The sequence below is a fragment of the Sus scrofa genome, chromosome 1 (assembly GCF_054392235.1).
Source record: "Sus scrofa isolate SSC_HxYL_T2T_F1_AM1 chromosome 1, Sscrofa_HxYL_maternal_Yorkshire_Landrace_v2.0, whole genome shotgun sequence".
Taxonomy (NCBI): Eukaryota; Metazoa; Chordata; class Mammalia; order Artiodactyla; family Suidae; genus Sus; species Sus scrofa.
In genome coordinates, this window is record NC_139383.1 from 18,980,695 (window position 1) to 19,007,900 (window position 27,206).

Genomic DNA, 27,206 nt, shown 5'->3' on the forward strand with positions numbered 1-27,206 from the left:
CTCCAGCTGTTAATGCTCACAGAACCCTAAGCTCCCCCAACATTTTCACCCCTCTTAGGTGAGAAGCATCATGTAACAGCTCAGGAAGTCTAAACAGGGTGTCCAACCTCTCAGCTAGGATCTGATTTGACAAAAACTCATGAAATGAAAAATTCTGCAGGACAGAGGAAAGTGGAGGCAGGGGTGGTTGGTGAGTACAGGTGTACCGGAGTACTAAATCCTTCCTTCCATAGCAGGAAGTCAAGAGAGAATGTCTAAGTTGACAGATCAAGAAAGAATGGAATTCAGACACTAGCAAAAACATAACAGTATCTGCCATGTGCTACTTCTAGGCATCTTTGCAGGTGCTGCAGGAGAAAAAATAGATGATGAAAATCAAGATCTCTGCCTTCATAAAGCCTACTATTTAAAACACAGAGACACGTAACAGAAGAAACATGTAAATGACATAAAAGCTCTGGGGAGGAAGGCTAAGAGATAAAACAGGTTGGCTGTTTTCATGATGATCTTGTTGGTAATTTTTGACTCTTTAAAACTATTGCACACATTGTTTGAAGTTTTGTTTTGTTTCGTTTTTTTTTTTTTTTTTTTTTAAAAACCCTTTCAAAATGTTAAAGTCTACTCATTCTCCTTGCAAAAGTTCTCATCTGTTAGCCTCTGATTTTCAACTAATACTAAATGATGTGTTTTCCTGCTTGTGATGCTGGGCTTCCAAGGTCTCCTCTACCACCTACAGAGTTCGGTAGAAATAAACTATGGTTCATTCACATAATGAAATGCGATGTGACCTTTAAAATACACTCTCGGAGAGCCTGTCATGGCGCAGTGGTTAATGAATCCGACTGGGAACCATGAGGGTTCGGATTCGATCCCTGGCCTCACTCAGTGGGTTAAGGATTTGGCATTGCTGTGAGCCGCGGTGTAGGTTGCAGACGCAGCTCGGATCCCGAGTTGCTGTGGGCTGGTGGCTACATCTCCAATTAGACCCCTAGCCTGGGGACCTCCATATGCCGAGTGTGCAGCCCTAGAAAAAGACCAAAAGACAAAACAAACAAACAAATACTCTCTAGGCATAGTGAAATTACCTTCAGTACATATTAAGTTTTTTTGTTTTTGTTTTTTAATCTTGTTAACCGTTGAGTAGAAAAAGAGGAGATGGTGGAATATAGTGTGTTTCTTTGTGTTCACATAAAGACACCCTGGAAAGTGTTCTACAGAAGGCAGCGCAGTGAAAGTGGGAGAGGTACTTACATGGAAACCAGACTTCTTAATGTACACCTTATAATTTTATGTTTGCACATGTTAATCTGTTAAAAATCCTTTCACACCCATCACATTGGCAAAAGTTGAAGCATCAGATAATATGTGTGCTGGCAGAGAAAATTCTCATCCAGTGCACTTTACTGTAAGGTTAAACAGTCGAATGTCCTAAGACCCATCAGTGATACTCCCAGAGTCATACTTGGAGCAGAGCCTCCTAGTAGTCTAGTGTCCACTGGAGCCCATGGTGAGATTTCCAGAATCCATGAAAAAGGATGTCTAAAAGAATTTTTTCATCTTTAGCTGAAGTTCAGCATTCAGTTTTTCTTCAGTTATCAATTTTGTCAAGGCAGGTGAGTAGCCACAGTGTTATTGGTAATAACTGTGATTTTATCCAAAAAGAAATCATAATATCTTACACCACATCAGGGTTGTTGCAAAATCTGAAAAGGTCCTGCATGCCGATCACACTTTGACATGACGGCAGTTATTAGGCCCATTGTCAGATTCCATGTGGTCATATCTTCCTGTCCACAGATATTCCTATGACCTGGGCTGGCTGGCTATCTGGCACCTAACACTTAGTAGTCCTTCAACCATCAAAGAGTGAGGGTGTATGTTCATACAGCGCTAACCTAAACAGCTGTTCTGCCTCCACTGTTCCCTATCACCAATACACAACTCATGTGCAGAAGCAGAAGAGTTGTATTCGTCATGTGTTTTAGAAGATTGACAGAGGTAGACATAACACATGCGAGTTTCCAAACCCTGGAACCACAGAAATCCTTGTACATGTGCAAAGGGACATTTAGGAGGAGTCTTGGTACCACTGCTTGCAACAGTAAGAAATAAAAAGCAGTGGATGTAGCCATTAACACTGCAAAAGATTTTTTCTTTAATGGTAGACTAGTTATACATTGAATACCTTCAACCAGTGAAATGAATAAACTGTAACAAGTAGAAAAAGAGACATATCTCATAAAGGGTGTTAAGAAGTCCCAGAAGAATTAATACAAGATTCCACATAAATAAAATTAACATAACAATTAAGAAAAGCTATATATTGTTTATAAATGTATCCATAATTGGCAAAATTAGAAGAGTATGGGGTTTGCTAATACCAAACCCTGAATGCAGATAGGAGATACAAGGCAGAAGAGACACACAAGAGCCTTCTATAGGAGATGAGTATTCTAGTTTCTAATCCAGAAGATGGGTACATGAGAAGCTTATTTTCATAGTATTCTTTATTGTGTTCAAATGTATTTATATATATTTCACAATTTAAGAAAAAATCTTTTCTAGTTAAGAATCGAGATAATAATAAGAGTAAAATAGTTACCTGAGAGATATTTCTTGTCAATTGACCTAAGTCTATCTGGCTATAGACTGCAGTTTCATCATTTTCAGTAATGGAAGATAAGCCAGATCCTGGGAGTACACCTTTCTTAATAAAAGATTGCACAAAATGACTAACGGGGAAGAAAAAAAAAAAATTCTGTTATCTTAGTCTCTTGTTTAAAGCTATTATTGCATAACTGCAGTTTTTATTGAGCTATAAGTGACATATAATATTATATTAATTTCAGGTATAGAACCTAGAGATTCAATATTTGCATATATGGTAAAATGATAACCATAACTCTAGTTAATATACATCAACACATGTAGTTACAATATTTTTCCTTGTGATAAAACATTTTAAAGTTACAACTACCTTTACCCATTTCATCCACCCCCAACCCTCTGCCTCTGGCCACCACCAATCTGGTCTCCTCTTCTCTCTGTGAGTTTTGTTTTTTTAGATTTCACATATAAGTGAGAACATCTAATATTTGTCTTCCTCTGCCTGACATTTCACATGGCGTAAAGTCCTCAAGGTCTGTCTATTTTGTCACAAATAGCAAGATTTCCTGCTTTTTTTAAATGGCTGAATAACATTCCATTATATATTAATGTTTTGACAATAATAGAAATTTCTTATTTTGTTCATTTTATCACCCTCATTTTTTACAACCAGTAATATTTTTTTGCTTCGTGTTATAAACATTTCATGCTTTCTATACTACTGAAGTATATTCTCTATCAGTCAGTGCACCGGTATAAAAAATTTTCTGGGAACACCATTTATTTTAAAGCTATGGTGATTATCTTTGAATGTTGATGATCAGAACACACAGGAATCTGACATTTAGAATTGATTTGATTCTGTATTAAAGTACCAATCAGTGAAATAGGGCTTGGAGTCAGAAAGTTAATTATGAGTGGTGAGTACTGAAGTTTATAACCGTGATATTTATACTAGCCAAATGTACAGTATTTTCTTTCAAGTTATTGCTGACATGACCCCAAATCAACACTGCATAGCTAGAAGTTTATGGATACAATAAAAAGATATGATTATAGGAAAAACATTTGAGGTAAGAGTTTCATAGGTAATATTTAATTTCATGGATAGAGAACTTCCTAAACTTTTGGATTTTTTTCTTGCTAGTGTATTGTAAAACTTAGTTCGCCTCAAGCTAAATATTTCCGCTTTACCTGAAACTGTCACTAGAGGGCAGCACAAACATTTGTAAGGCTCCCATTTGCTCAAACAAGGCTGGAAACCAGGAATGGGCAAACAAACCTGGTTGTCTTTGCTACAGGGACAGTGTTGTGGAGGGGTTAATCTCCAGGCCTCGCCAAAAAAACAGCTTGCTCTGATCCTGACCTGGGAACTCTGACTGCACAGCAGTCAGGGAGGGCGAAATGGGGAAATGCCATTCACATATTTTTGCTTTGGGCTCTGCCAGGTAGGATGGATATGCTAGGAAATTCACACCAGGTTCAAGCGTGAATGGATTAGGAGAATCCAATCAAGTGCTGAAGTCACCCAGACCTGGATTATAGAATTTCATTCACTTTAATTTGGTAAAAAAGCTGAAAAAAGGCATAAGAAATTCGAGTAAGATGAGTTCCCGTCGTGGCTCAGTGGTTGACGGATCCGACTAGGAACCATGAGGTTGCGGGTTCAATCCCTGGCCTTGCTCAGTGCGTTAACGATCCGGCGTTGCCGTGAGCTGTGGTGTAGGTCGCAGACACGGCTCGGATCCCGCGTTGCTGTGGCTCTGGCATAGGCCAGTGGCTACAGCTCTGATTCAACCCCTAGCCTGGGAACCTCCATATGCCGCGGGAGCAGCCCAAGAAATGGCAAAAAGACAAAAAAAAAAAAAAAAAAAAAAAGGAAATTCGAGTAAGAGAGTTATGTGGGAAGTTCAGGTTATGAAACCAACCCATTTGTGGTCCGTGTTTGCTCAGAGATTGTAGTAGTCTGGGTGCAATATTTCGAATCCTGAGAAAATTTGTCCTGGTGGTCTGCAGCTCTGGTTTGTACAATCTGCAAAGTTTTTAGAGTAGTATGCAATCTATATCTGCTGAGAGATAACCAGAAATTGTTTGGAATGGAAAAATCATCATCTTAGTGGGTAATACTAAGTATAACATTAATTAGAAAAATTATATTGGTTAACATTTTTGTTAAGTTTAAGAAAATTCTGTCTCTATGTGGTATTTTGTATTTGTGACACATGAGAAAAGTGTAGCATGTTAGATAACCCAACAAATTAGGCTATAAAATGTTTAACTTTATATTTAATTTTAGTTTTATGATTATGTAAAATGTATAAGAAAATCTGCGGTTGTAAAAATTAACAGTATGCTTAGGAAAAAAAATCAAGGTTCTCAAAGTACATCATTTTGATTCTTTGAAGTTTTTTTTTTTTTTTCTTTTATGACCACACACACAGCATATGGATGTACCCAGGCTAGGGGTCTAATTAGACTGCAGCTGCAGCCTAAGCCACAAACAGAGCAACGCCAAATCCAGCCCCTATCTCTGAAACCAGGTATCACACCCGCCCTTGCAGAGTCTATGTCAGGTCCTTAATTAACCTGCTGAGCCACAACAGGAACTCCTGATTATCTGAAGTTTTTAATGATGATTTACATTCTTGGCAAGCTTTTATTTGTTATGATATTTGGCTTTTCAAAGTACTTAAAGTGAAAATAAAATACATTAATATTGTAAATACAATTTAAATTGTTTAAATAAATTTAGCTGACTAAACTTAACACTTGTATGGAAATTAATCATATATAAAACAAGATTTTTTATAAGTTAAAATGAAAGTCTCAGGAAAACTAGATTTGCACATATGTAACAGAACAAAATTTTAAAACCAAAGTAGCAGCAAACTGTCTTTTCTGTTTATAAAGCTGTCCCTCATGGCTTGGCAAGGCTAACCACCTCATTTCTCTACTCACTGCCTAGGGGTCCACCTCACCCCCTTTTCAGTGTTTAACCCTTGATGTGCAGAACTGATAAGAGCCCTAAAGGTAAAAGATTTGAACAGTATTTCTAATACATTCAACTTAATTAGAGACCATAAAATGTAAATTAACTGTGATGTACAGAGGCTCTAAAAATAGAACAGGCAGTTCCTATCACGGCTCAGCAGTAACAAACCTGACTCGGATCCGTGAAGAGGCCAGGGTTTCAATCCCTGGCCTTGCTCAGCAGATTAAGGCTCTAGCGTTGCTGTGAGCTGTGGTGTAGGTTGCAGATGTGGCTTGGATCTGGCATTGCTGTGGCTGTGGTACAGGCTGGCAGCTACAGCTCTGATTTGACCCCTAGCCTGGGAACTTCCACATGCCATGGGTGCGGCCCTAAAAAGAAAACAAATAAAATAAAATAAAAGTAGAAGAACATAATGAACAGAATTTGGGTCTAAATTTTGCTTGCTTTTCCTCATCAGCTTATATGCTGATCGTAGGTTTTAATATGTCTAAGAGGAGGATAAACCATATCTAATGGCCCTTATTTGTGACCAATACACCATTTGAAACTTTCAATGAATTTTTATTGAAGTTTAAAAATATATTAAAAAAAAACCCCACATCATAAAATGTAAAACTTGTTGAAACATCACCAAGTAAACATGGCCCTATCAGCACTATCAGATGGAGAGATATTAATACTGTGGCACCCTACAAACCCTGCCAGATGAGCTTCCCAATCAGGCTGGCAGCCCTCACCACAGCTAACAGTCTGTCAAGACTTCCAATACCGTATTATTGTTTTTCTTTTTATAATGAACAATAATAGAAAAATTAAAAATAAACTGTATCCTTTTGGTACCAGATTTCTTGGGTCTCACATTATTGTGATATTTGTCTGTGTTGATTTTTGTGGCAGTATTTCTTTGGTTTTATAGCTCCATATTATTGTGCAATGTTTGTCTTTGGTTTTATGACGATGTTTCTAGCTGTAGTTTTGTTCATGTTTACGTCACGACTTTTTTTCACAACTTCCTGAATCTTTAGTTGATTTTTTTTAACCCTTGGGATGATTTGGATCATTACATTTTTATTTCATGATCTTTCCCCAAACTCTCTAACCTCTACTGCTGAGACCCACTTGCAAGTATGTAGGTCTTTTTCAACTGGTCTCATCTGTCTTTTACTATACTTTTACTTGTTTTTTCGTGGGGTTTTTTTTGCCTCCATACCTCAGTCTGGATATTACTTTCTGACCTATTTCCCATTTTGCGGTCTTTTTTTCTTTATCTAATCTGTGATCAAACACATCCACTGAATTCTTTTTTTGGGGGGGGGGGGCATGCCCACAGCATGCATAAGCAGTGACATGAGCAGTGACATGAGAGTGACAACACTGGGTCCTTAACCGGCTGAATCACAAGAGAACTCCCACATCTACTGGATTCTTAATTTCAGTTATTGTCTTCCTTGGTTCTAGAATCCCTATTTGACTTTTTAAACCATTTTATGTACTATTATTTACTTGTATATTTGACGGCATTATTGAGGGATATTATCACTAAAGTACAGTTAATCCCACAGATTCAAAGAATAAATGTGATAATCTTGGATATATGTGTGCATCCATGTATTGGTTATCAATTGCTGTGTGACAAATTACCACATTTTAGTGGCAATAATCATATCCTCCGCTCATCACCCACATTCCCTCTCATTTTTGCTGTTTGTGGACTTCTTTCCACCTCCACAAACTCATTAAAAACATTAGACCATGATTATAGTCTTTCTCCCGCACTGTCATATGCAAATCTAAGTCTGGATTCTGCTTCCTCCTCCTCTTCTTCTTCATTGTCTTTGCTCTTGTGTTTAGTCATCTCTCTCTGTCTCTCTCTCTCTTTTTCCCTCCCCTCTAAGAGTGACAAACTTCATCTCCCAGGCTTCTATGACAATCATCTGATCTTGTGATTTAATTGTCAGGTAATAACCACAAACATTCACCAGGGCTAATGTTTAAAGAAAAACAAAATACGTATGTTGTTCTAACACAGAAGCCAAAACTATAAAGCCAGACATATTTAGGCTTTATTTTGACCAATTCAAATTTATCTTAGCTGTTTATTACTGTGAAATAAAACCTAAAATTTTTGTTTTCCTATTATCACTATACTGACACAAACTTTCATACATTTGTCACCAAAAGCATTCTTTTTTTTTTTTTTTTTTTTTTTTTTTTGGTCTTTTTGCCATTTCTTGGGCTGCTCCTGTGGCATATAGAGGTTCCCAGGCTAGGGGTCTAATCGGAGCTGTAGCCACCAGCCGACACCACAACCACAGCAATACCTGATCTGAGCCACATTTGTGACTTACACCACAGCTCACAGCAATGCCGGATCCTTAACCCACTGAGCAAGGCCAGGGATCGAACCCGCAACCTCGTGGTTCCTAGTTGGATTCATTAACCACTGTGCCACGACGGGAACTCCAGCATTCATTTTTAACCGCACAAATAACAAAAAGCTGCATGTGTTAACAAGACGTATTTTGTAGGAAAGAATGTCCTTGTACTTACGTTTCTGTTGGAATTGTAAATGGAGGCATTCTATAGTTTAAAAACGGACTTGAAATCTCAAGGAACTGTTCAGGCTTCTTTATTACTACTTCTAAAAAGAAAAATATAGTGATATATTTTTTTTTAGTCTTCCAAGATTATATGTACAGTTTAACATTTAACATAGCACTGATTAGATTAACTACCCAGCAAATTTCAGTGAGTTAAATAGAAATGTACTAGGATACATAAAGTTTTTTTTTTTTTATTGAAAGGCTTTATGGATCCTGCCAATACTAGATTTCTTTAGTCTACTTAGTTGCTTTCCAGATTTACAACATGAAAGGATGAAGTCTCAAGGGAGAAAGCCAGCAACGTCTTGTAGAGTTATTACTGGCATTTGCTGCTATTTCAAGTGCACGAAAGACTTTCTAGACAAGTTTTGTAGTAAAAAATGTCTTCTTTGGGTTAACCTCTGTAACACCATTGCTTAGGACAGGAAAAAAATGCGGACTAATACATGGATATAGTAGTGGAAGTAAAGGTCAGAAGCAGAAAAGAAAGCAGGAGGTCTCGAAAAGAGCTGTGGATATTCCCAGAGGAGTCTGAAGCTGACAGAGAAGTAGATGCTCAGTGTATGGGGCACACAGCCATGCACTAACACGGTGAGCACTGAAAGTAAACACTAGGCATGACTTTTTTGTTTTTGTTTTTGTCTTTTTGCCATTTCTAGGGGCTGCTCCCGCGGCATATGAAGGTTCCTACGCTAGGGGTGGAATCAGAGCTGTAGCCGCCAGCCTATGCCAGAGCCACAGCAACACAGGATCCGAGCTGCGTCTGCAACCTACACCACAGCTCTCGGCAATGCCAGATCCCCAACCCACTGGGCAAGGCCAGGGATCGAACCCACAACCTCATGGTTCCTAGTCAGATGTGCTAACCACTGCGCCACAACGGGAACTCCTAGGCATGACATTTTAAACAACAACTCTTGCAGCAGTGGAAAGGCTGCCCACTGGGCAGAAGGAAGTGAGACAGTGCCCGTGATTTCCTGTGTTTTTTTTTTTTTTTTTCCTGGGGTAACTTCTAAATTGATCTCTCCAGTTCCTCTTAATTTTCCCTTTAAATATTAAACCTAAAAGAGTTAAGAAAGACAATTATGTTGCGAGTCCCCACGTGGGACACTGCAGTTGTGGAATCCCATCGATCCGTGGGTTTCCTTCCCCTTCTTACCACAGAGCCCTCCCTTACATAGAATGAGGCAACAGTCAATAGCAAAATCAGGGAATAGCTGGATGGTCAGTATTTTCCCTGTCATCCAGCTCTTTTGGATGCTCTGAATGAAGAACCGTTTTAATTGTGGATCTATGCATTTAACTAAAATATAGCATTTAAAAAATAAAAGATTTTCTTTCCAACATCCTGTGAAGGCTGATCTTTGGTTGGAAAGGCAAAGGAGGGGGGAGGGAGGGAGGAAAACTGGAAAGTTCTTGGAACCCAAAGCAGCAATTGGCACTCTCTTGGCACCGACAGCCTATACGGCAGAAACTCAAGGAAGGTAAAGAAAGAACTCAAATAACCAAGCAGGAGGAAGAAAGGCAGACAAGTCTAATTAAAGAAAAAAAAAAAAAAATGAACTGACCACTTCTCCTTTACATCTGAACCAGAGATTTCTTTAATCTTTGTTCTTTCCTGGCAAGGATAATACATGTTGTGCTAGAAACACTCTGCTACCAGCTGTACCGGTTGTGTCAATGTAGGCAGAAAGCAAATGTGAGGAAAATTACATGGTTAACAGTTGTTATTTATATCTTAAAAACATGTAAATTATGGTTGGAAGTAGGAGGAAAGGAACAGGTAAATATTCCAGTCTCTGTGGCTCTTGCCGTTTTAGGATCCTGAGTGCCGTGGAGACTTAAGGATTATACGGTGACTGAGATATGCTTCTCTGGTCCCACGCAATGAAGGAGCAGCAACACTTGAACTGGGAGCAGGAGCCACAGCAAGCATCATCAATACGACTACAAGCCGTGGTTCATGGGGCCAATCCCTTAAAGCCTATTATGAGCTTTGCAGGGATGCTCTTGGTAAACTGGAGCTCGGGATGTTCACTGAAGCTTTGTCTTCACTGTTCATTCGGGCGACAGACCGGTGAACCCTAATGCAACAACCTCTAGCACGCATTACTGGATGAGCACAGTTAGAAGGTAATGAGGGATCAGAAAAGACAAAGGAAGGAAAGGCAAAAGCAAGGAAATGAACTCAAAAGAGGTCACAGAAAAGCTGGTTTTGAACAGAGCTAATTTAAACTTTTTGGAATGGAAATATACAGATACATATACACACATATACATACATAATCCACAGCACCCCAATCTTTACTACCCTTCATTAAAACTGCAAGTGTAAATTAGCTATGGGAAGGCTATAGCTAATGTTGAATCAATATAAACAAATTGAGTTATTCTGCTAGGCTGCAATATTTTAATTCTTAGTTTTTCTTTTTTAATCACTCTCCTGGAGTTTCCACTGTGGCTCAGCAGGTTAAGAACCCGACACAGTGTCCATGAAGATGCAAGCTTGATTCCTGGCCTCACTCAGTAGGTTAAGAATCCAGAGTTGTGCAAGCTGTCGTGAAGGTCACAGATGCAGCTCAGATTTGGTGTTGCTGTGGCTGCGGCATAGACCTCAGCTGCAGCCACATTTGACCCCTAGCCTGGAAACTTCCATATGCCACAGATGCAGCCCTAAAAAGAAGAACAAAACAAACAAACAAAACTCCTCTCCTCATGTTACTGGTTCTGCTTTAAAATGGATTTTTCATATCTGGTCTCACTCATTTCTTCTTGGTCTCTCTTCCACTGAAACATGGCTTTAGTGACACAGTATTGAGATAGGAGCCAGCCCAGGGCAGGAGTTCTATTCTTGTAGGAGTTAGAACAAAAATCAGCTAATTCAAAGGTTATTTCATACAGGCACTCTAGAATGATTTCCGTTTAAGAAATTCACACCTGGGGAGTTCCCATCGTGGTTCAGTGGTTAACGAATCTGACTAGGAACCGTGAGGTTTTGGGTTCAACCCCTGGCCTCACCCAGTGGGTTAAGGATCCTGCGTTGCCGTGGCTCTGGCGTAGGCCAGTGGCGACAGCTCCAATTCGACCCCAGCCTGGAAACCGCCATATGGCGTGGGTGTGGCCCTAGAAAATACAAAAAGACAAAAAATAAAAAAATAAAAAGAAAGAAATGCACACCAGTGGCTTACCATGTATGCCACTTAACTTTCTGTATTACGTGCAACAAACCACTTTCCTATCACAGTACCATCACGCAAAGAATGGCCTCTATACATGTGGTCAGGTGAGACATGAAAACCAGACTGCTTGACTTCTGAGATGTGCAGAATCAATCCTTTAAGGACATTAAGTTTGGACCTGAAACTAAATGAAGGCTTTAGGTGTGGGCTTGGGTGCTTTGCCTTGATACAAATACCTCATTACAAATGAAACCATTAGAGCTTCACAGAAAGAAGTGTTCATTTTCAGACAACGTGAACCATACCTTGCGCTTCATCTGTTATAACAGTTTCCTTTTTTTGACGAAAGAGTTTCCAGGACGGTACAGGAGGTGGTTTTGGCGGTGCTATAAGAGGGCAAGACCTAGTTCTTGTCACCAGCACGGGATGGCTGCAGATGTGGGAAAGTCCATATTCTCTAAGCTTCTCAGCAGAACTAGCCTAAAAGGTGGAAGGCAGAATTAAAAGGGTTCTTGCATTTGCTTCATGCATTTTAAGGTACTTTTTGTCATTATAAAAATACTATCACCACTAGAGGGACGCAGTGCTAAGAAGAAAATAACCACCCACTTTCTCCCTCCTTACCATAAGTACTATTACTCTCTGTATTTCTTTCCAACTTTTAATTCATCTGGGGACCCATTTCCTGGTTTACAAAATGACATACTAGAATAAGAAACCATTTTTCAGTTCTAAAAGTTTAAGATTCTATGAGATTGCAGAAATCTTAGTATATCCATTTTGGTCCAAAATTAACCAATGGTTATTTTTATAGGTTAAAGCTTTGATACAAGTACTTAGCAAGCTTGTTTGTTTGTATGTTTGTTTGTTAGGCACCAGCAATTGCTGCATAACATTAAAAAAAAAATTACCACCATTGCATTTAGTGTGTCAGGTCCATGAGGGTAAGCGGGTGCCTTGTCTTCTTCGGTCTATGTCCCCCCACTCCCCCCAGGAAATCCTCATGATCACTCCTCACAATGGAGGCATTCACAGGACACAGGACAGAGGCTGCCCTGTGTCCTGCTAAATCAAGTAGTTTCCCAGGCAAATGCTTTCCGTATTCCACTGTTCAGTTCTGGAGCCACTCAGCTTTGGAACAATTCACAGTAAGATTTAAGTGGAAATTCAGTTACTGACTGATGACCGAACAATGCCATAAATAATCAAAAAGTCTGTGAAAGTTAAAGTAATACACACTGTAGTCAAATTCTGATGTTCAGGGTCCACAACACTGAAACATTTAAATAAAATATTAACTACATTAAAGCCAGTTTTGCCAATAGCTATTTTTCTTCCCAGTGATTTCACATCATTGACTTCTATGCAAATAGCAATGTTTGAAAGTATAAATTTATAAAGCATCATTTAAATTACTGAGTCCAGAGGAGCCATTTGAAAGCATTATAAATATGCAAAATAAAAAGGACAGTCCTTCAGCGTTTTAATTTTTTTAAAGGCCTAGCTTAAAAGGGGAAGAAAATGTCACTTCCCCTTTATCCCATTTGTGAATGTTAGCGATTCACAGAAAAAATGAGAGAAACCTCTGGAATTATGCCTTACAGGGGCTTAACATTTTTTTTCACTGTGCAGTGTTGTTTCACAGCTAAACCTTTTATGTACAACTTAAACCCTGTCAAATTTTAGAAGTTTCCCAACCCCTGAATGTAATCCTTTCCAAGAAGAGTTTATGGGAGAATTTCTTGATGTTATTCAACAAATCAGTGCCTCGATATAGTAAGAGAAAGTACATTACTGTAAAATTTACATTTAAATAATATCCAAACTAATATTTATAAGTTGAATAATTTCCAGATAGTTTACATTCATGAAATTTGGTCTAAATATCTCTATTCCTTCTTACAACTGCAACCCTTATTATAGTCTATATATTTTCTTTGTTGAGCTATAGAGCATCAAAAAAGAACAAGATTTAAGGCATTCTGAAAATTTTAGCTATATCGTGTCAAATAATTAAGTATGGTATTTTCACATCTTGTATTGTTTGAATAATCCACAAAAGAACTAGACTGTGCAAGGTATGTAAGCCAGTTTCCCATACTTCATTTCCAACACACTGCACAATACTTCTGAACCATGTCAAGTAATGCTATTAATAACAGTTATAGTTTGATTCTGAGAGCGTTGTTCAAGGTTCCCAAATGTCCTTGGATTAGAAGGGATGCAGAGGAATTTAGAACAGTGAAATGTTCCAGTGAAATACTGAATGGGCCTTCAAGAAGTAACTTGGAATAATTCATACGTCAGACAAACTAGGTTTCCTTGCCCATAAGACTCTCACTCTCTTATCTCATCCTGCCTCAGACATTCTAACAGTAGGGGTTTGAGTAGGTGGGGGAGGATTTTTTAGAACTCTCAGCTCACCCATTGAAATAAAACGAAAACCACTTTGTCGGTTCCGCTGTGGCACAACGGGATCAGAGGCAAAAGATCCAGTGTTTCTGGGGCCATAGGCAATTGTGGCTCAGATCTGATCCCCGGCCGGGGAACTCCATCTGCCTTGGGGCAGTCCAAAAAGAAAGAAACAAAATAATTTCAAAGATCCAAGAGGAAGAGGCTGGGGGATAATGTGGGGTAAATTCATGACATTTTGTTTCTTCTCAAATTTTGTTATTTTTTTGCATTCTTCATCCATTCTTTAAGGAAAAGTAAAGTATTGACTTTATTTTACGTGTTGCTCTCATGGTCTTTGGGGCTACAGTTTTTAGCAATGTACTCCGTGTAACAAAATTCCATTAGAAGAGAATTTTTTTTCTTGTAGATTTATCTTTAAGACATTACATCTTCTTTATATTCTGATTTTTACCAGGAGAACTTGTTTGACCCAATAGCTAATGTAAAAGAATCAGCAGGAGACCGTGGCATTGTGGTCAGTTCCTTACAGCCTTGGAGGTCATTACTGGACACTGGGCTAATTCCTGAATCTCTGAGCCCTTTAAGCCATTTTCACCCCCACCAAGGGAGGATGAACATACCCTGTCTGGCCTGGCTCTCTCCCACATCTCCAGCTGCCTCTCAGACGTCTCCCTTTGCCATCTGTTTGACCTCTGGTATTTCCCTGAACCTTCAGCCTTTCCGACATAAGCTTCCCTCCGCTTCAAGCACACTTTCTCCTATTTTCCAGGCTAACTCAATTTTTTTTTTTTAACTTTTTTTTGGCCGTTCCACAGCATAGGTTACTCCCCAGCCAGGGATCAAATCTAAGCCCAGCTGTGAACGAAGCCACAGCTGTGGCAATGCTGGATCCTTAACCCCCTGTGCCCGGCTGGGGATCCAACCCGTGTCCCAGGACTCCCAAGTCGCTGCTGATCCCATTGTGCCACAGGGAGCGCTCCATCCGGGTAACCTTAGAGCCACTGTTTAAACACTTTTTTCCTCCCCTTTGGGATGACTTGGCTTCCCTTGTAATGCACTAGACAGAAAGATGTGTTTCTGCTATGTAATCCCATCCTTATTTTTCTACTCATTAATTATTCATTTGATCACTTATTTAATGCGCTTTACTTGATGGCTACACCTGCCTTATTCCAGGCATCCTCTGTTACACCAGTCTTCTAACTTGAGGACTGCTGTTTGCCTTTTTCATTGACTCTAAACTTTGTGGGGAGGATCCTTGTTAATCATGCCCATCAGGGTGTCCTCAGAGCCCAGTTCATTGTTTAGCACCTAACAGACAAACATCTGCTGAGTTAGTGATAAACATGTGAGTTTCGTCCTTTAAATTAAAAACTAATTTTGTGTTTAAAAATTAACTTTTCAGGGAGTTCCCATCATGGCTCAGTGGTCAACGAACTTGACTAAGATCCATGAGGAAGTGGGTTCAAATCCTGGCCTTGCTCAGCGGGTTAAGGATCCGGCATTGCTGTGAGCTATGGTGTAGGTCACAGATGAGGCTTGGATCGTGAGTGCGCTGCTGTGGCTGTGGTGGTGGCCGGCCTACAGCTCTGATTTGACCCCTAGCCTGGGAACCTCCCTATGCTGCAGGTGTGGCCCTAAAAAGACAAAAAATAAAAATTAAAAAAAATTAACTTTTCAGTAGGACAGCCAGAAGTCCAAACGGATTATTTTGTGCCCTTTTCTTTGTGTAATTCATTCATTCCATGCTTATATTCTGCAGTTTTAAAAAGTGTTTCAGTATTTCCCATACATGAGTCTATGGCATGCCACAAAACATGGCTCATGGTCTTTTGTAGTCCATGGTGTTAGATAGTTTAATCTCTCTGGAGTATCTAAGATAGCACCTAGACCAATGCCATGTAAGGACATAAAAAAAAAAAAAAAAAAAAAAATCAGGGCTGAGATAGCCAGCTCAAACATTTACAAGAGATTCAAGTTGTGGGGAGGCCTAGGAAGCACACTTGGATTTAGCCATGGCTGAAAGTAAATAACTCTGAATTAAAAACAGAAACTGGAGTTCCCACTGTGACTCAGTGGGTTAAGAACCTGTCATAATGTCCATGAGGATGCAGGTTCAGTCCCTGGCCTCACTCAGTGGTTTAAGGAGTCAGTGTTGCCGCAAGCTGTGGTATAGGTGGCAGACAAAGCTAGGATCCAGTGTTGCTGTGGCCATGGTGTAGGCCAGCAGCTGAGGCTCCGATTCAACCCCTATTCTGGGAACTTCCATATGCCACAGGTGCAGCTATAAAAACAAAACAAAAACAAAAAAACAAAGAAACTGCCACTTTCTCTATGTTCATAATGACACTTTATGTCTTATTGTATCAACAGTATTACCCTCGTTATATTGCAGACTTTTGCAGGAAGGAAGGGTTTCTATACAAAAATGAAGGAGGACGATGATGAAGGAGAAGGAAGAAGGAATGACAAGGTTATGTCACTTGAGCAAACGTCTAGAAGACAAATGCAACACACATAGTAAAGTGCAATAATCATACAATTAGTGTATTTACATTTCATGCAAGTTTCCATTGAATTTTTAACACTCAGCTGTTTCTAACCAAATGAGCAAATATATATGTGTGTATGTATAATTATATCACTTTTGTCTTTAATGTAGTGATTTCAGAACATATGGAATTCTAGCAATAAAGTACCGGATGTCTCAACATTCCTCAAAGGAAATACAATAGGGTATTTTTCTAAGTAGACTGAAGCATAATCTGGTGGACTTTACTCTTTGAAAGGGAAGGAAAAAGATTACTTTTATGTCCAAGAACCGAAGAGACCTTAAAAAATTATGGCAAACTCATGCATCCCATGCAACTATTAAATATTATGCTGTCAAATATTTAACATCATGGGAAAATGTTAAGGATACAGTGTCAAGTGAAAAAGCTGGTTTCCAAGCAGAAAGTAAAATAGAATTCCCCTGTGTAAAATACTTATACCCATACACATATAGAAAATATGCAGAGAAGAAAAAAAAATCAAAGTATATATGCCCAAATGTCAGTAGTACCCATGTCTAGATATTTTACTATGAATACTTTAATTTCATTCCCATATTTTATAAATTTTACTATGTACATTTTAATTTTCATTACCATATTTGATAAATTTTTCATCAGTTGATAGATTTATAAGAAAAAAGCAATTAACATTTTTGTGTGCATTCTTTCAAGATACAAGGAGATCTTAGCAAGTAGCTTTCCAGCCCCAGACATGAATTTGCTTAAATCATCTTAGGTTAAGAAAATATGTATAATCTGTTTATAGAAAGGTGATTATTATTATTTAGGAGTGATATACACAATGCTCACTTTGATAATATATAACTTGATGTCTTTTTCTTAAGTTAATAATGGAAAAGATTGATAAAAATATATGAGACTACATTCTTTTTTTTTTTTTTTGATAAAACTATTTCAGTCATCTAAGAAAACTTTGGATGTTCTAGGTCTCTGAACCCAAATGCCAAATTATAGAGATAACAAGACAAATTCAGGAAGGGAATTGTAATTGAATTCTGGTATAACTTTTACTATAGCAAGTACACACAAACACACACACACACACACACCCATAAATTACACTGAGTGTCTCAGCCTTGAGTACTTACCATCTTTTCTAATAAAAAGATCTTCTTTTCAAACAAATAGAGAGGTGTAAAGGTAGCATATACAACCATCTGAGGAGACTGTATTGCTGAAGAACCTGTAAAACCAAGTATAAATTTTGTTAGGGAAATTCTAGCCAAAATGGGTCAGTCAGTAGGTCAGGGTAGACTGCTCCAGTTCCTTAATGAACTTACCTTTGCTCGTGAAAAATAGTTAAATGACTCTACATGCATTTAATACATGTTAAATCTCAAATGTACATCTATTTTATAGAATTTGCATTAGTTTTACCCTAATACTAGTATCATCTAGTTCATTAAGAAATCATTTTACTCCATTGTAAAATAGTTATAAACTTTAGCTATCAGTCAGTGTAACTTAGAATGGTCTACAAACAATTAGGTTTAAAAGGAACAACTTTAAAATGGAGACATTTCTTAGCTTTCATAGATTCTTTGTTTTGAATTCAAAGAAGTTTAGGCATTTCCACATCATTGCAAGTAGAATGAAAACAAATGAATCCTTCCATGAGGAAGGAAAACCAAGAGGGAAAACATTTGGAATGTTTAATGTTTGCAGATTTACTTCTCGACCTTACTCACTTACTCATGTTTCCTCAACATCCCTGAAGGGACGACATTTGATTCATGATGCAGTAGTTTTTTAAAGATTCTGGCCCAACCAATGGAATTTATTTTCCTCCATTTCTTTTTATTTTGAATTAAAATGTTTCGTTTTATTCCTTTACAAATTCTAGCACCTATATTTACGTGCATTAGAGAATACGTTTATTGAAGAATAACATCTTTAGTGCTGCAGATAAATGAGATGTGAGCCCTGGATCATTCCAGAAGGGATTAAGATGTGAAATATGCCAAACTTATAAAAATATGTTTTTACATTTAAAAATTGAACTTTGTATTACATAGCAGAGCAAAAATGTCTCTCCAAGATGTGTCTCCCTGGCATGGGAATTATTTTAGGCTGATTTTTTTTTTTTTTTTTAAAGAAACAAGGAACTCAGGAATTCTTTCTTTTTACCTGCTCCTAACTGCCTAAAAGAATTCAGACGGAGGGCCTGATCCTGGATGAGATGAGCACTGTCATTAGAGATCCTACAAAGAACACAGTCTGGGTGTGAGGGGACGAGGCAGGGCCTGCAGACCAGAGTCTTCTCTGTGTCCCACTGTCTCCACATGATTTTTAGCAAACATTGCTTTTCCATCTCAATGTGAAGGGCCTTCCTCCCTTTTGAAGTCACAAACCCCTCCCTCCTCGTTCTATTAAATGGTAGATAAGCTTCAATTGCCTCTCTCATCCTTGGGTCTCGTTTTTCTTATGAGGCCCCAGATGCACATAATTCTTTTCTTCTACTAATCTGGCTCCTGTCGGCTTAATTCTTAGACCAGCCAGAAGAGCCTAGAGAGGGTAGAGGGAAATTTATGCCTTCTCCAATATAGATGTTTCATGGAGCAGGGATCTGAACCCAGGCAGTTTTACTCCACAGCCCAAACTTTGAACCACATTCTGTATCTTGAGGTTGACCTTAATTATGAGTTTGGTAGGAAAAACAAAAACAAAAACAAAAACAAAACACCATTACCTTTATTTTCACAAAGAAAGAAACCCAGAGAAAGGTTTAGCCATTCTCAGAAATAAGTATTAGTAACTTTAGGAATGTTATGTCATCAACTATCAAAAAAGATTGCTTAAGGTATCAGTATAAGAAAACAGTTTTAATATAAAATTAAAAATACAATGACTAATACTTGTATTTTCTCTATCAAACCACCATACAAATTTCTATAAAAATACAAAGCCATAATTATTAAAATGTCTACACATAAAAACACAGCAATGTATTGGAGTTCCCTTCGTGGCTCAGTGGTTAACGGAACCCAACTGGGATCCATGAGGATGTGGGTTCGATCCCTGGCCTTGCTCAGTGGGTTAAGGATCCAGCGTTTTTGTGAGCTGTGGTGAGACACAGCTCAGATCCCATGTTGCTGTGGCTGTGGCAGAGGCTGGCAGCTGTGGTTCCAATTTGATGCGTAGCCTGGACACTTCCATATGCTGTGGGTGTGGCCCTAAAAAAAAAAAAAAAACAACGAGAGAGAAAAGGAAAAAAGGAAAAAGAACTAGATAAAGCATGGTGCTAGAGATAAATGGACATGCTTTCATGTATAGAAAGATGAGCTGAGAATTATAACCTACATTCTGGAAGCACCAAGATAGAGAACTCAATATTAGGACTGTAAGGTTTTTTAAAAAGATTACATACATATAATTTTTATGATATATAATTTATTTATGCAAATGAGGACATATGCTAATATATAGTAATATATAAATGCATTCTATAATATATAAAACATGTTACAAATACTGAACTAGTACATAATACATATTTTATATATCCTTCCTCATGGAAACATTCTCCTGTGACTGCTGTACCATAAGAACTTGGATAACCTTGACTTCTGCCTCATATGTAGGATCTTGCTCCATTAGGCATAACCATTTGAGGGCCTAGTAATTACAGGCCACCTTGAACAAGCTTAGATAGATACATCTAAACAGGAAATATAGTTCTATGCTCCAATGTTTTCCAACATTTTAAAAACAGGTAAAATTATTATTCTAGGAGACTGAGAGCTTACACTCTGACAAAGACTGTAGAGAGTACTGTACATCTGATGAGGGTCTGGAACCATGGAGTGACCATTTGAATTTGTCCTTTTCCCTTTCCTTCTCTCCATCTTTACTCTTCTTCTTCCCAAGGTCTTTTGCATCTGCTTTCTCTAACATATTAAAAAATATAATAAATCCTTTAACTACAAAACCTCAAGCTATGTTACTTATTCAGTCATTGTATTGAAAGGAAAGCCAAAACAATACTATTATTTCATTTATTTAAGTGTAAAATAGCCATAAATTTCCACAAATACTACTCACCTTGAATTAGGAACATCAAAACAAAGCAAAAGAAAACTTTGAAAATTGACAGGTATTGTGAAAGATATGAGCATTATTTACTATTGATTTCACATAATTTCATGGCAAATATAGATTATTACCAGAATATAATTTATTTATATAAAGTTATAGCATTAGGCTAATTTTTTCATTCTAAAAACAAAAAACAAAGAATACCAAAGAATGTACATAAAGTTAAGTCTTAAATGTGGAGTCCTCTCAGATCTTCTTTATTTGGAGGTTGTATTTCAAGAAACACAGTTGACTGCATCCAGAGTATCTTTGGTAGAGACTGGGTGCCAGCCAACATCCACCAACCAACATCTTACTGTTAAAATAATGTGTGTGGAGTTCCCATCATGGCTCAGTGGTTAACAAATCCGACTAGGAGCCACAAGGTTGCAGGTTCAATCCCTGGCCTCGCTCAGTGCATTAAGGATCTGGCGTTGCCCAGAGCTGTGGTGTAGGTTGCAGACGCAGCTTGGATCTTGCATTTCTGTGGCTCTGGCATAGGCCAGCAGCTACAACTCTGATGAGACCTCTAGCCTGGGAACCTCCATGTGCCACGGATGCAGCCCTAGAAAATGCACAAAGACAATAAATAAATAAATAAATAAATAAAATGATGTGTGTAACCATGAACTTAGTACCCAGTACCATCTGCAACTTGAATTTCCATTCGTATACACATTTCTATGAAACTTGTTCTCCTTCAGCTTAAAAAAAAAAAATCCCCCAAGATTTTGTATTTCCTCATAATCCCTTCCAATTCTAAAACAGAAATTTCAAATTTCTGCCATTTGATTCTTTCATCATTTGCTATATTTGCAATCACCATTGGCAAGGTTTTTTGGTTTTTAAAATTTTGCAACTCTCAACACTATTTGGCACTGACAATCTCTCTGATTCTTGAAACACTCTTTTCCCTTGACTTCAATAGCAGCATGCACTGCTGGTCTTCCTGCTTCTCTTATCATCCTTTAACATCCTTTGCCAGCTCATTATTTTCTTCCTAGTTCTCAGATGTTTAGTTTCTTTAAGGTTCAGTCTTAAGCTTCCTCGTCTTCCCACTCTATGCCATCTCCTCGGGAATAGCATTCACTGTTTAATTTGGCATGCATTCGTCAATGATTCCCAAATGTATACCACCAATATCACCACGCCTGGAACACCTGACATGAAAAGTACACTTGATTTCCTCTTTTTCTTTTCTTCTTTTAATTTTATGGACACATTTGCGGCATATGGAAGTTCTGGGCCAGGGATTGAATCTCAGCCACAGCAGCGACCTACACCAGAGCTGGTACAATGCTAGATTCTTTAACCCACTGTGGTGGGCCAGGGACCAAATCCACACCTCCTCAGTGATCCCAGCCACCTCAACTGGATTTTTAACCTGCTATGGCACAGTCGGAACTCCTATACTTGATTTCTTAAAGGCACCTCAAATTCAATACATTCTATATCATTTTGTGATCTCTCCTCAAAAAAAGCTATTCCTCTTTTGGCAGTACCCATCTCAATTACATTTTGTAGAATTTGCAAGTCAGAATTCTACAAAACATCTTTGCCACATCTTACCATCACTTTTTAAATAACTCGTTTACTTCATCTGCCTCTCCACTGTTGCTATCCTATAACCCTACTCCAAGCTACCACCATCGCTAATACGAGCTGATGCAACAGCCTCCAAATTGATATTTCTATATCCACCCATGTCATTGACCCTCCATCCCCACTTGCACCCCAAGTTATTTTCTTCTCAGAGCACCAGAATTTCCTTTTGAAAATGTGAAATGGATCATGAATCAACTCTAAACTCTTCATTAGCTGTCAACTGTTCTTTGGTAAAGATCAATAATCTTAACACGACTCAGCAGATTTGTTATGATCACTCTCCTACCTACTTCTCCAGGCTCTTCTCTAGCCACTTCATTCCTCACATCTTCTCCTTCAGCTAACCATCTTTTACTAGGTCTTCCAAATCATTGTCATTCCTCCTACTGCCTCATAACACTTATATCTGTTCTCTCCTCTATCTAGAATGCTCTTTCCCCCGGAGTCCCTCATCTTCCCCTAGATCTCCCTCTCATCTTCTCAAACACAGCTCCAAAGTCCTTAGGGAATTCTTTCCTGATGCCCCAGACTAGGTCCTTCCCTATGAATTCCTATAGTTTTCTGAATTTCCCTTCAAGATTCATGTATTAGTATGCACTTAGGATTTTTAAAATTAATGTTTCTCTCTCACTAGACCATAGCTCTAGGAAGTAAGTTCTACAGCTGATTTTGTTCAAGTTATCATTAATTCCTGGAATACATATTGATATTCTACCCGGCAAGTAGTATGTTTGAATGGATGGATGAATGGATAGATAAATGGATGGGTGGATAGGTAGAAGTTAATTTGTGGTACATGAGAAAGGGATTCTAGGTTCAAATTAATTTAGGCTACTCTGAGTAAAACCAATTTAATCAGACTTTTTTTTTTTTTTTTTTCGCTTTACTTTATAAACTAATGCACATTAGGTCATTTGAAGAGGGGCCCATTACAGGCACATATCACACACAATTTTTTGGTATATTTTTTGAGGAATATTCACAGTAATTATTTCTGGGTAGCAGATGGTTGGAAATACTGGTAAATAAGATCTTGATAAGGACGAAATACCAATATCTTACAAAGCACAAATATTTGAAAGATTACTATAGATGCTATTAAGGTATACAAAAAAGAGAGTATTTTCTAGGATAGTTAACTCTGTTGCACAAGGATTATTGTTTGTATGCATAGCCAGATGAAATATTTTAGAAAACATAAAATAAAGTTATTCAATATAGTTCCCACTTTAAGAAAAGAAATGCTCCTGCACCTTGTAAATAACTTGAAAAAAAAATTTGTTTTTCCAGATTTTAACTTCTACCTTACAACAAACAATCTGAAAATCAAAATCTAATCTGTCCATTTCAGGAAAAGGAAAACAGGGCAACGCTCTCTTTTGCTAGTTTGGTCCATTCCACTCTTATACAACATATAAGAAAGATAAGTTGAAGACTTAATGTCTCTTTCTACATTAGTACTATATAATTTAGTCTCATCAAAATTATAATTGCCTCTGATTTTTATTTTTATTTTTTTTGTCTTTTTTTTTTTGTTGTTGTTGTTGTTGTTGCTATTTCTTGGGCCGCTCCCGTGGCATATGGAGGTTCCCAGGCTAGGGGTCGAATCGGAGCTGTAGCCACCAGCCTACGCCAGAGCCACAGCAACGCGGGATCCGAGCCGCGTCTGCAACCTACACCACAGCTCACGGCAACGCCGGATCGTTAACCCACTGAGCAAGGGCAGGGACCGAACCCGCATCCTCATGGTTCCTAGTCGGATTCGTTAACCACTGCGCCACGAGGGGAACTCCGCCTCTGATTTTTAAAAAGAGCAAAACATAGAACAATAATTAATATAAACACCATCATAAATTCTAATATTTTGGAAAGGACCTTAATTACATGACTCTTTCCACACACTTAACAAATGATAATGACGATAATCAATAAATTCAGCAATGACTATAAAGTGTTTACATATAATAAATACCCATATTAAATAACATCGTGATAGAAGGTGTCTTACCCTTTAAAACTTTGTCACTTTTCTCAGGAAATTTTAATGTTGTTGCTGAACCTTCAGGTTTGAATTCCTTGCCATCTTTCACTTCTTTGCCATTTTTCACATCCTTCATGTCTTTCCCTTGTTCTTTTAATTTGGCATCTATCTCTGCTATTTTGCTTTCAGAGTTGGACTCATTTGACAGCTTAAACTCAGGCAATATTTCTTTCAAGAGCTCCCAAACTTTGTCCATATATCTTGGGCTTAGATAAAAAAGCAACATTAATTTTCAAATTAAGCTTTTTATTCCACATCAAGAAATTGTTGACAGAGAAAAATCAAGACAAAAAAAAAAAATCAACCTTCTATTTCACAAGACTAAGTATAATAGTTACTTCACATTTTAGTTAAAAACATCATTATGAAACATTCATAATGAAACATTCATTAAATAAACTTTGATTGAGTGCCTACACTGTGCTGGGCTTTGCTGATGCAAAGAGACTAAACGCAGAGTTCCAGTTAAAGATGGAAATGTAGGAGGATTCTGAACTCATCTCTTCCTATGGACGCACCGAATCTACAGCTACATACAGAACAATTCCCTCTGAAAAGAGCTGAGGAATCCCTATGTGTCTGGAAAACAAGAAACAAACCCATATTAAAGTAGGTAGGAGAGGTTAAGACACAATCTTGCCATGAACCTCAAACAGTGCTGAGATCACAGTTTGGAGGAACTCACAGCCCTGAGCTTTTTCCTGAGGAGTGAAGAGTTTGAACCCCACAACTGGCATCCCAACTTTTAAGATCTATAGATCAGAGACAAGCTCCCAAAACATCTAGTTTTGAAAGCCACCAGGGCTTGCATTCATGAGGCCGACAACCTTTAGCAAACTCAGAAACAGTTTTTAAGGGGCTCTCACAGACTCACTTATTCTAGGGTCAGTGCATAGAAAGGCACTCAGTAGGAGACTTTACTATCCCACCTTCATCAATGAATAGATCATCCAGACATAAAGTCAGTAAGAAAACATTGGCCTTGAGTGACATATTAAATAAGATGGACTTAGAGAACATTCTACCCCGAAGCAAGAGAATACACATTTTTCTCAAATACACCTGGAACATCTTCCAGGATAGATCATATGTTAAGTCACAAAATAAGTTTTAATTAATTCAAGAAGATTGAAATCATATCACTGATCTTTTCCAACCACAATTGGATGAAACTAGAAATTAATTACAAGAAGAAAACTGGGAAATTCACATTTATGTAAAAATTAAACAACATATTACTGATCAACAAAGAGGTCAAAGAAGAAATAAATAAAACAACTTTGAGACAAATAAAAATGGGAGTACAATATAACAAAAATGTAATAAATACAACAACAACAAGACAAATACAACAAAACAGAAGTAGTTCTAAGAGAGTAATTCTGGGAGAGAAGCTCAAAACAATAAATGCCTACATCAAAAAAATAAGATCTCAAATAAACTACCTAACTTTATACCTCAAGGAACTAGAACAAAAGAACAAATGAAGCCCAAATTTAGTAGAAGGAAGAAAACCGAACAAAAGTCAGAATGAAAATAAATGAGAGAGATACTAAAAGGCCATAGAAAATATCAAAGAAAGAGCTATTTTTTTTGAAAAGGTAAACAAAATCAACAAACCTTGACGTCTCAACAAAAAAAAGAGAGAAGACTCAAATAAATAAAATCAAAAATGAAACAGACACATTTTAATTAATACCACAAACATGTAAAGGATCATAAGAGACTGCTATAAATAAGTATACAACAACAAATTGGACAACCTAGAAGAAATGGATAAACTCCTAGAAACATTCTACTTACCAAGGCAAAGAAACAGAAAATCTGAACAGACTGATTACTAGTAAGGATTGAATCAGCTATCAAAAACCTCCCAACAATGAAAAGTCCAGAACCAGAAAGATTCACTGGTGAATTCTACTGAACATTTAAAGACCAGTTAATACTAATATTTCTCAAATTCATCCCCCCAAAATGCAAGAAAGGGGATCAGTTCTAAACTCATTTTACGACACAAGCATTACCCTGATACCAGAATCAGACAAGGGCATCACAAGAAAAGAAAAATACAGATCAAAATCCCTGATGAACACAGTTGCAAAAAATCCACAACAAAATATTAGAAAACAGAATGCAATAATACATTAAGAGGATCATAAATCATGATCAAGTGTGTTTATTCCTGGGGTGCAAGAAAGATTTAACATACACAAATTAATCAGTGTAATACACCACAGTTTAAAAAGAAAAAATGAAGGGTAAAAATCAATGGTGATATTAATAGGCAGAAAAGCATTTGAAATTCAACATACATTTATGGTAAAAATGCTCAACAAAATGGGTTTAGAGGAAACACATCTCAATAAAATAAATGAAATATATGACAAGTCCACAGCTAATATTGTTCTCAAGGGTGAAAAGCTGAAAACTTTTCTCTATGATCAGGAACAAGATGAGAATGCCCACTCTTGCTGCTTGTATTCAGCATAGTATTGAAAGTCTTGTCAGAGAAATTAAGCAAGAAAAGGAAATAAAAGGCAACAAATCAGTAAAACAACCACTATTTGCAGATGATATATTATTACATACAGAAAACCCTATTATATATAGAAAGCCCTAAAAACTCCACCCCAAAACCATTAGAATAAACAAATTCAGTACAATTGCAGGATACAAAATCAATATACAAAAATCTCTTGTGTTTTATTAAAAAAAATAAAAACTAAACTAAAAAAAAAAAAATCTCATAGACAATTGGAGCAAAAAGACTAAAATACCTAGGAATAAACTTAACTAAGGGAGTGAAAGACATATACACTGAAAATATAAGACATTTATGAGAGAAATAGAAGAGGACATAAATAAATGAAAGATACACAGTGTTCAAGATTTGGAAGAATTAATATTACTAAAATGCCCATACTACCCAAAACAATCTGCAGATTCAATTCAATCTCTATCAAAATTTCAATGATACTTTTCACAGATATAGAATAAACAACACAAACTTATATGGAACCACAAAGGATCCTAACTAGCCTTAGTAATCAATCTTGAGAAAGAAGAACAAATCTGGAGGCATCACACTTCCTGACTTTAAACTATAACACAAAG

At 37.5% G+C, this 27,206-nt stretch overlaps 1 protein-coding gene across 12 annotated transcripts in view; it reads right to left on the reverse strand.

The window, feature by feature from the left end:
• ADGB (androglobin) overlaps window positions 1-27,206 on the reverse strand; it is a 158,559-nt gene that overhangs the window by 83,416 nt on the left and 47,937 nt on the right. For 10 of the 12 annotated variants that reach the window (XR_014845051.1, XR_014845039.1, XR_014845027.1 and 7 more), the window contains exons 8-13: window positions 24,060-24,298; window positions 20,119-20,259; window positions 17,461-17,555; window positions 11,687-11,861; window positions 8,150-8,240; window positions 2,603-2,732 (exon numbers count right to left, since the gene is read on the reverse strand). Coding sequence is in view for 6 of the 12 variants with exons in the window: in XM_013992506.3 (XP_013847960.2) it covers window positions 2,603-2,732; window positions 8,150-8,240; window positions 11,687-11,861; window positions 17,461-17,555; window positions 20,119-20,259; window positions 24,060-24,298 (871 nt within the window). In the remaining 6 variants the exon portion in view is untranslated. The remainder of the gene's footprint in view (window positions 1-2,602; window positions 2,733-8,149; window positions 8,241-11,686; window positions 11,862-17,460; window positions 17,556-20,118; window positions 20,260-24,059; window positions 24,299-27,206) is intronic. The other 2 variants (XM_021072116.2, XM_085024322.1) reach the window with 1 other exon arrangement.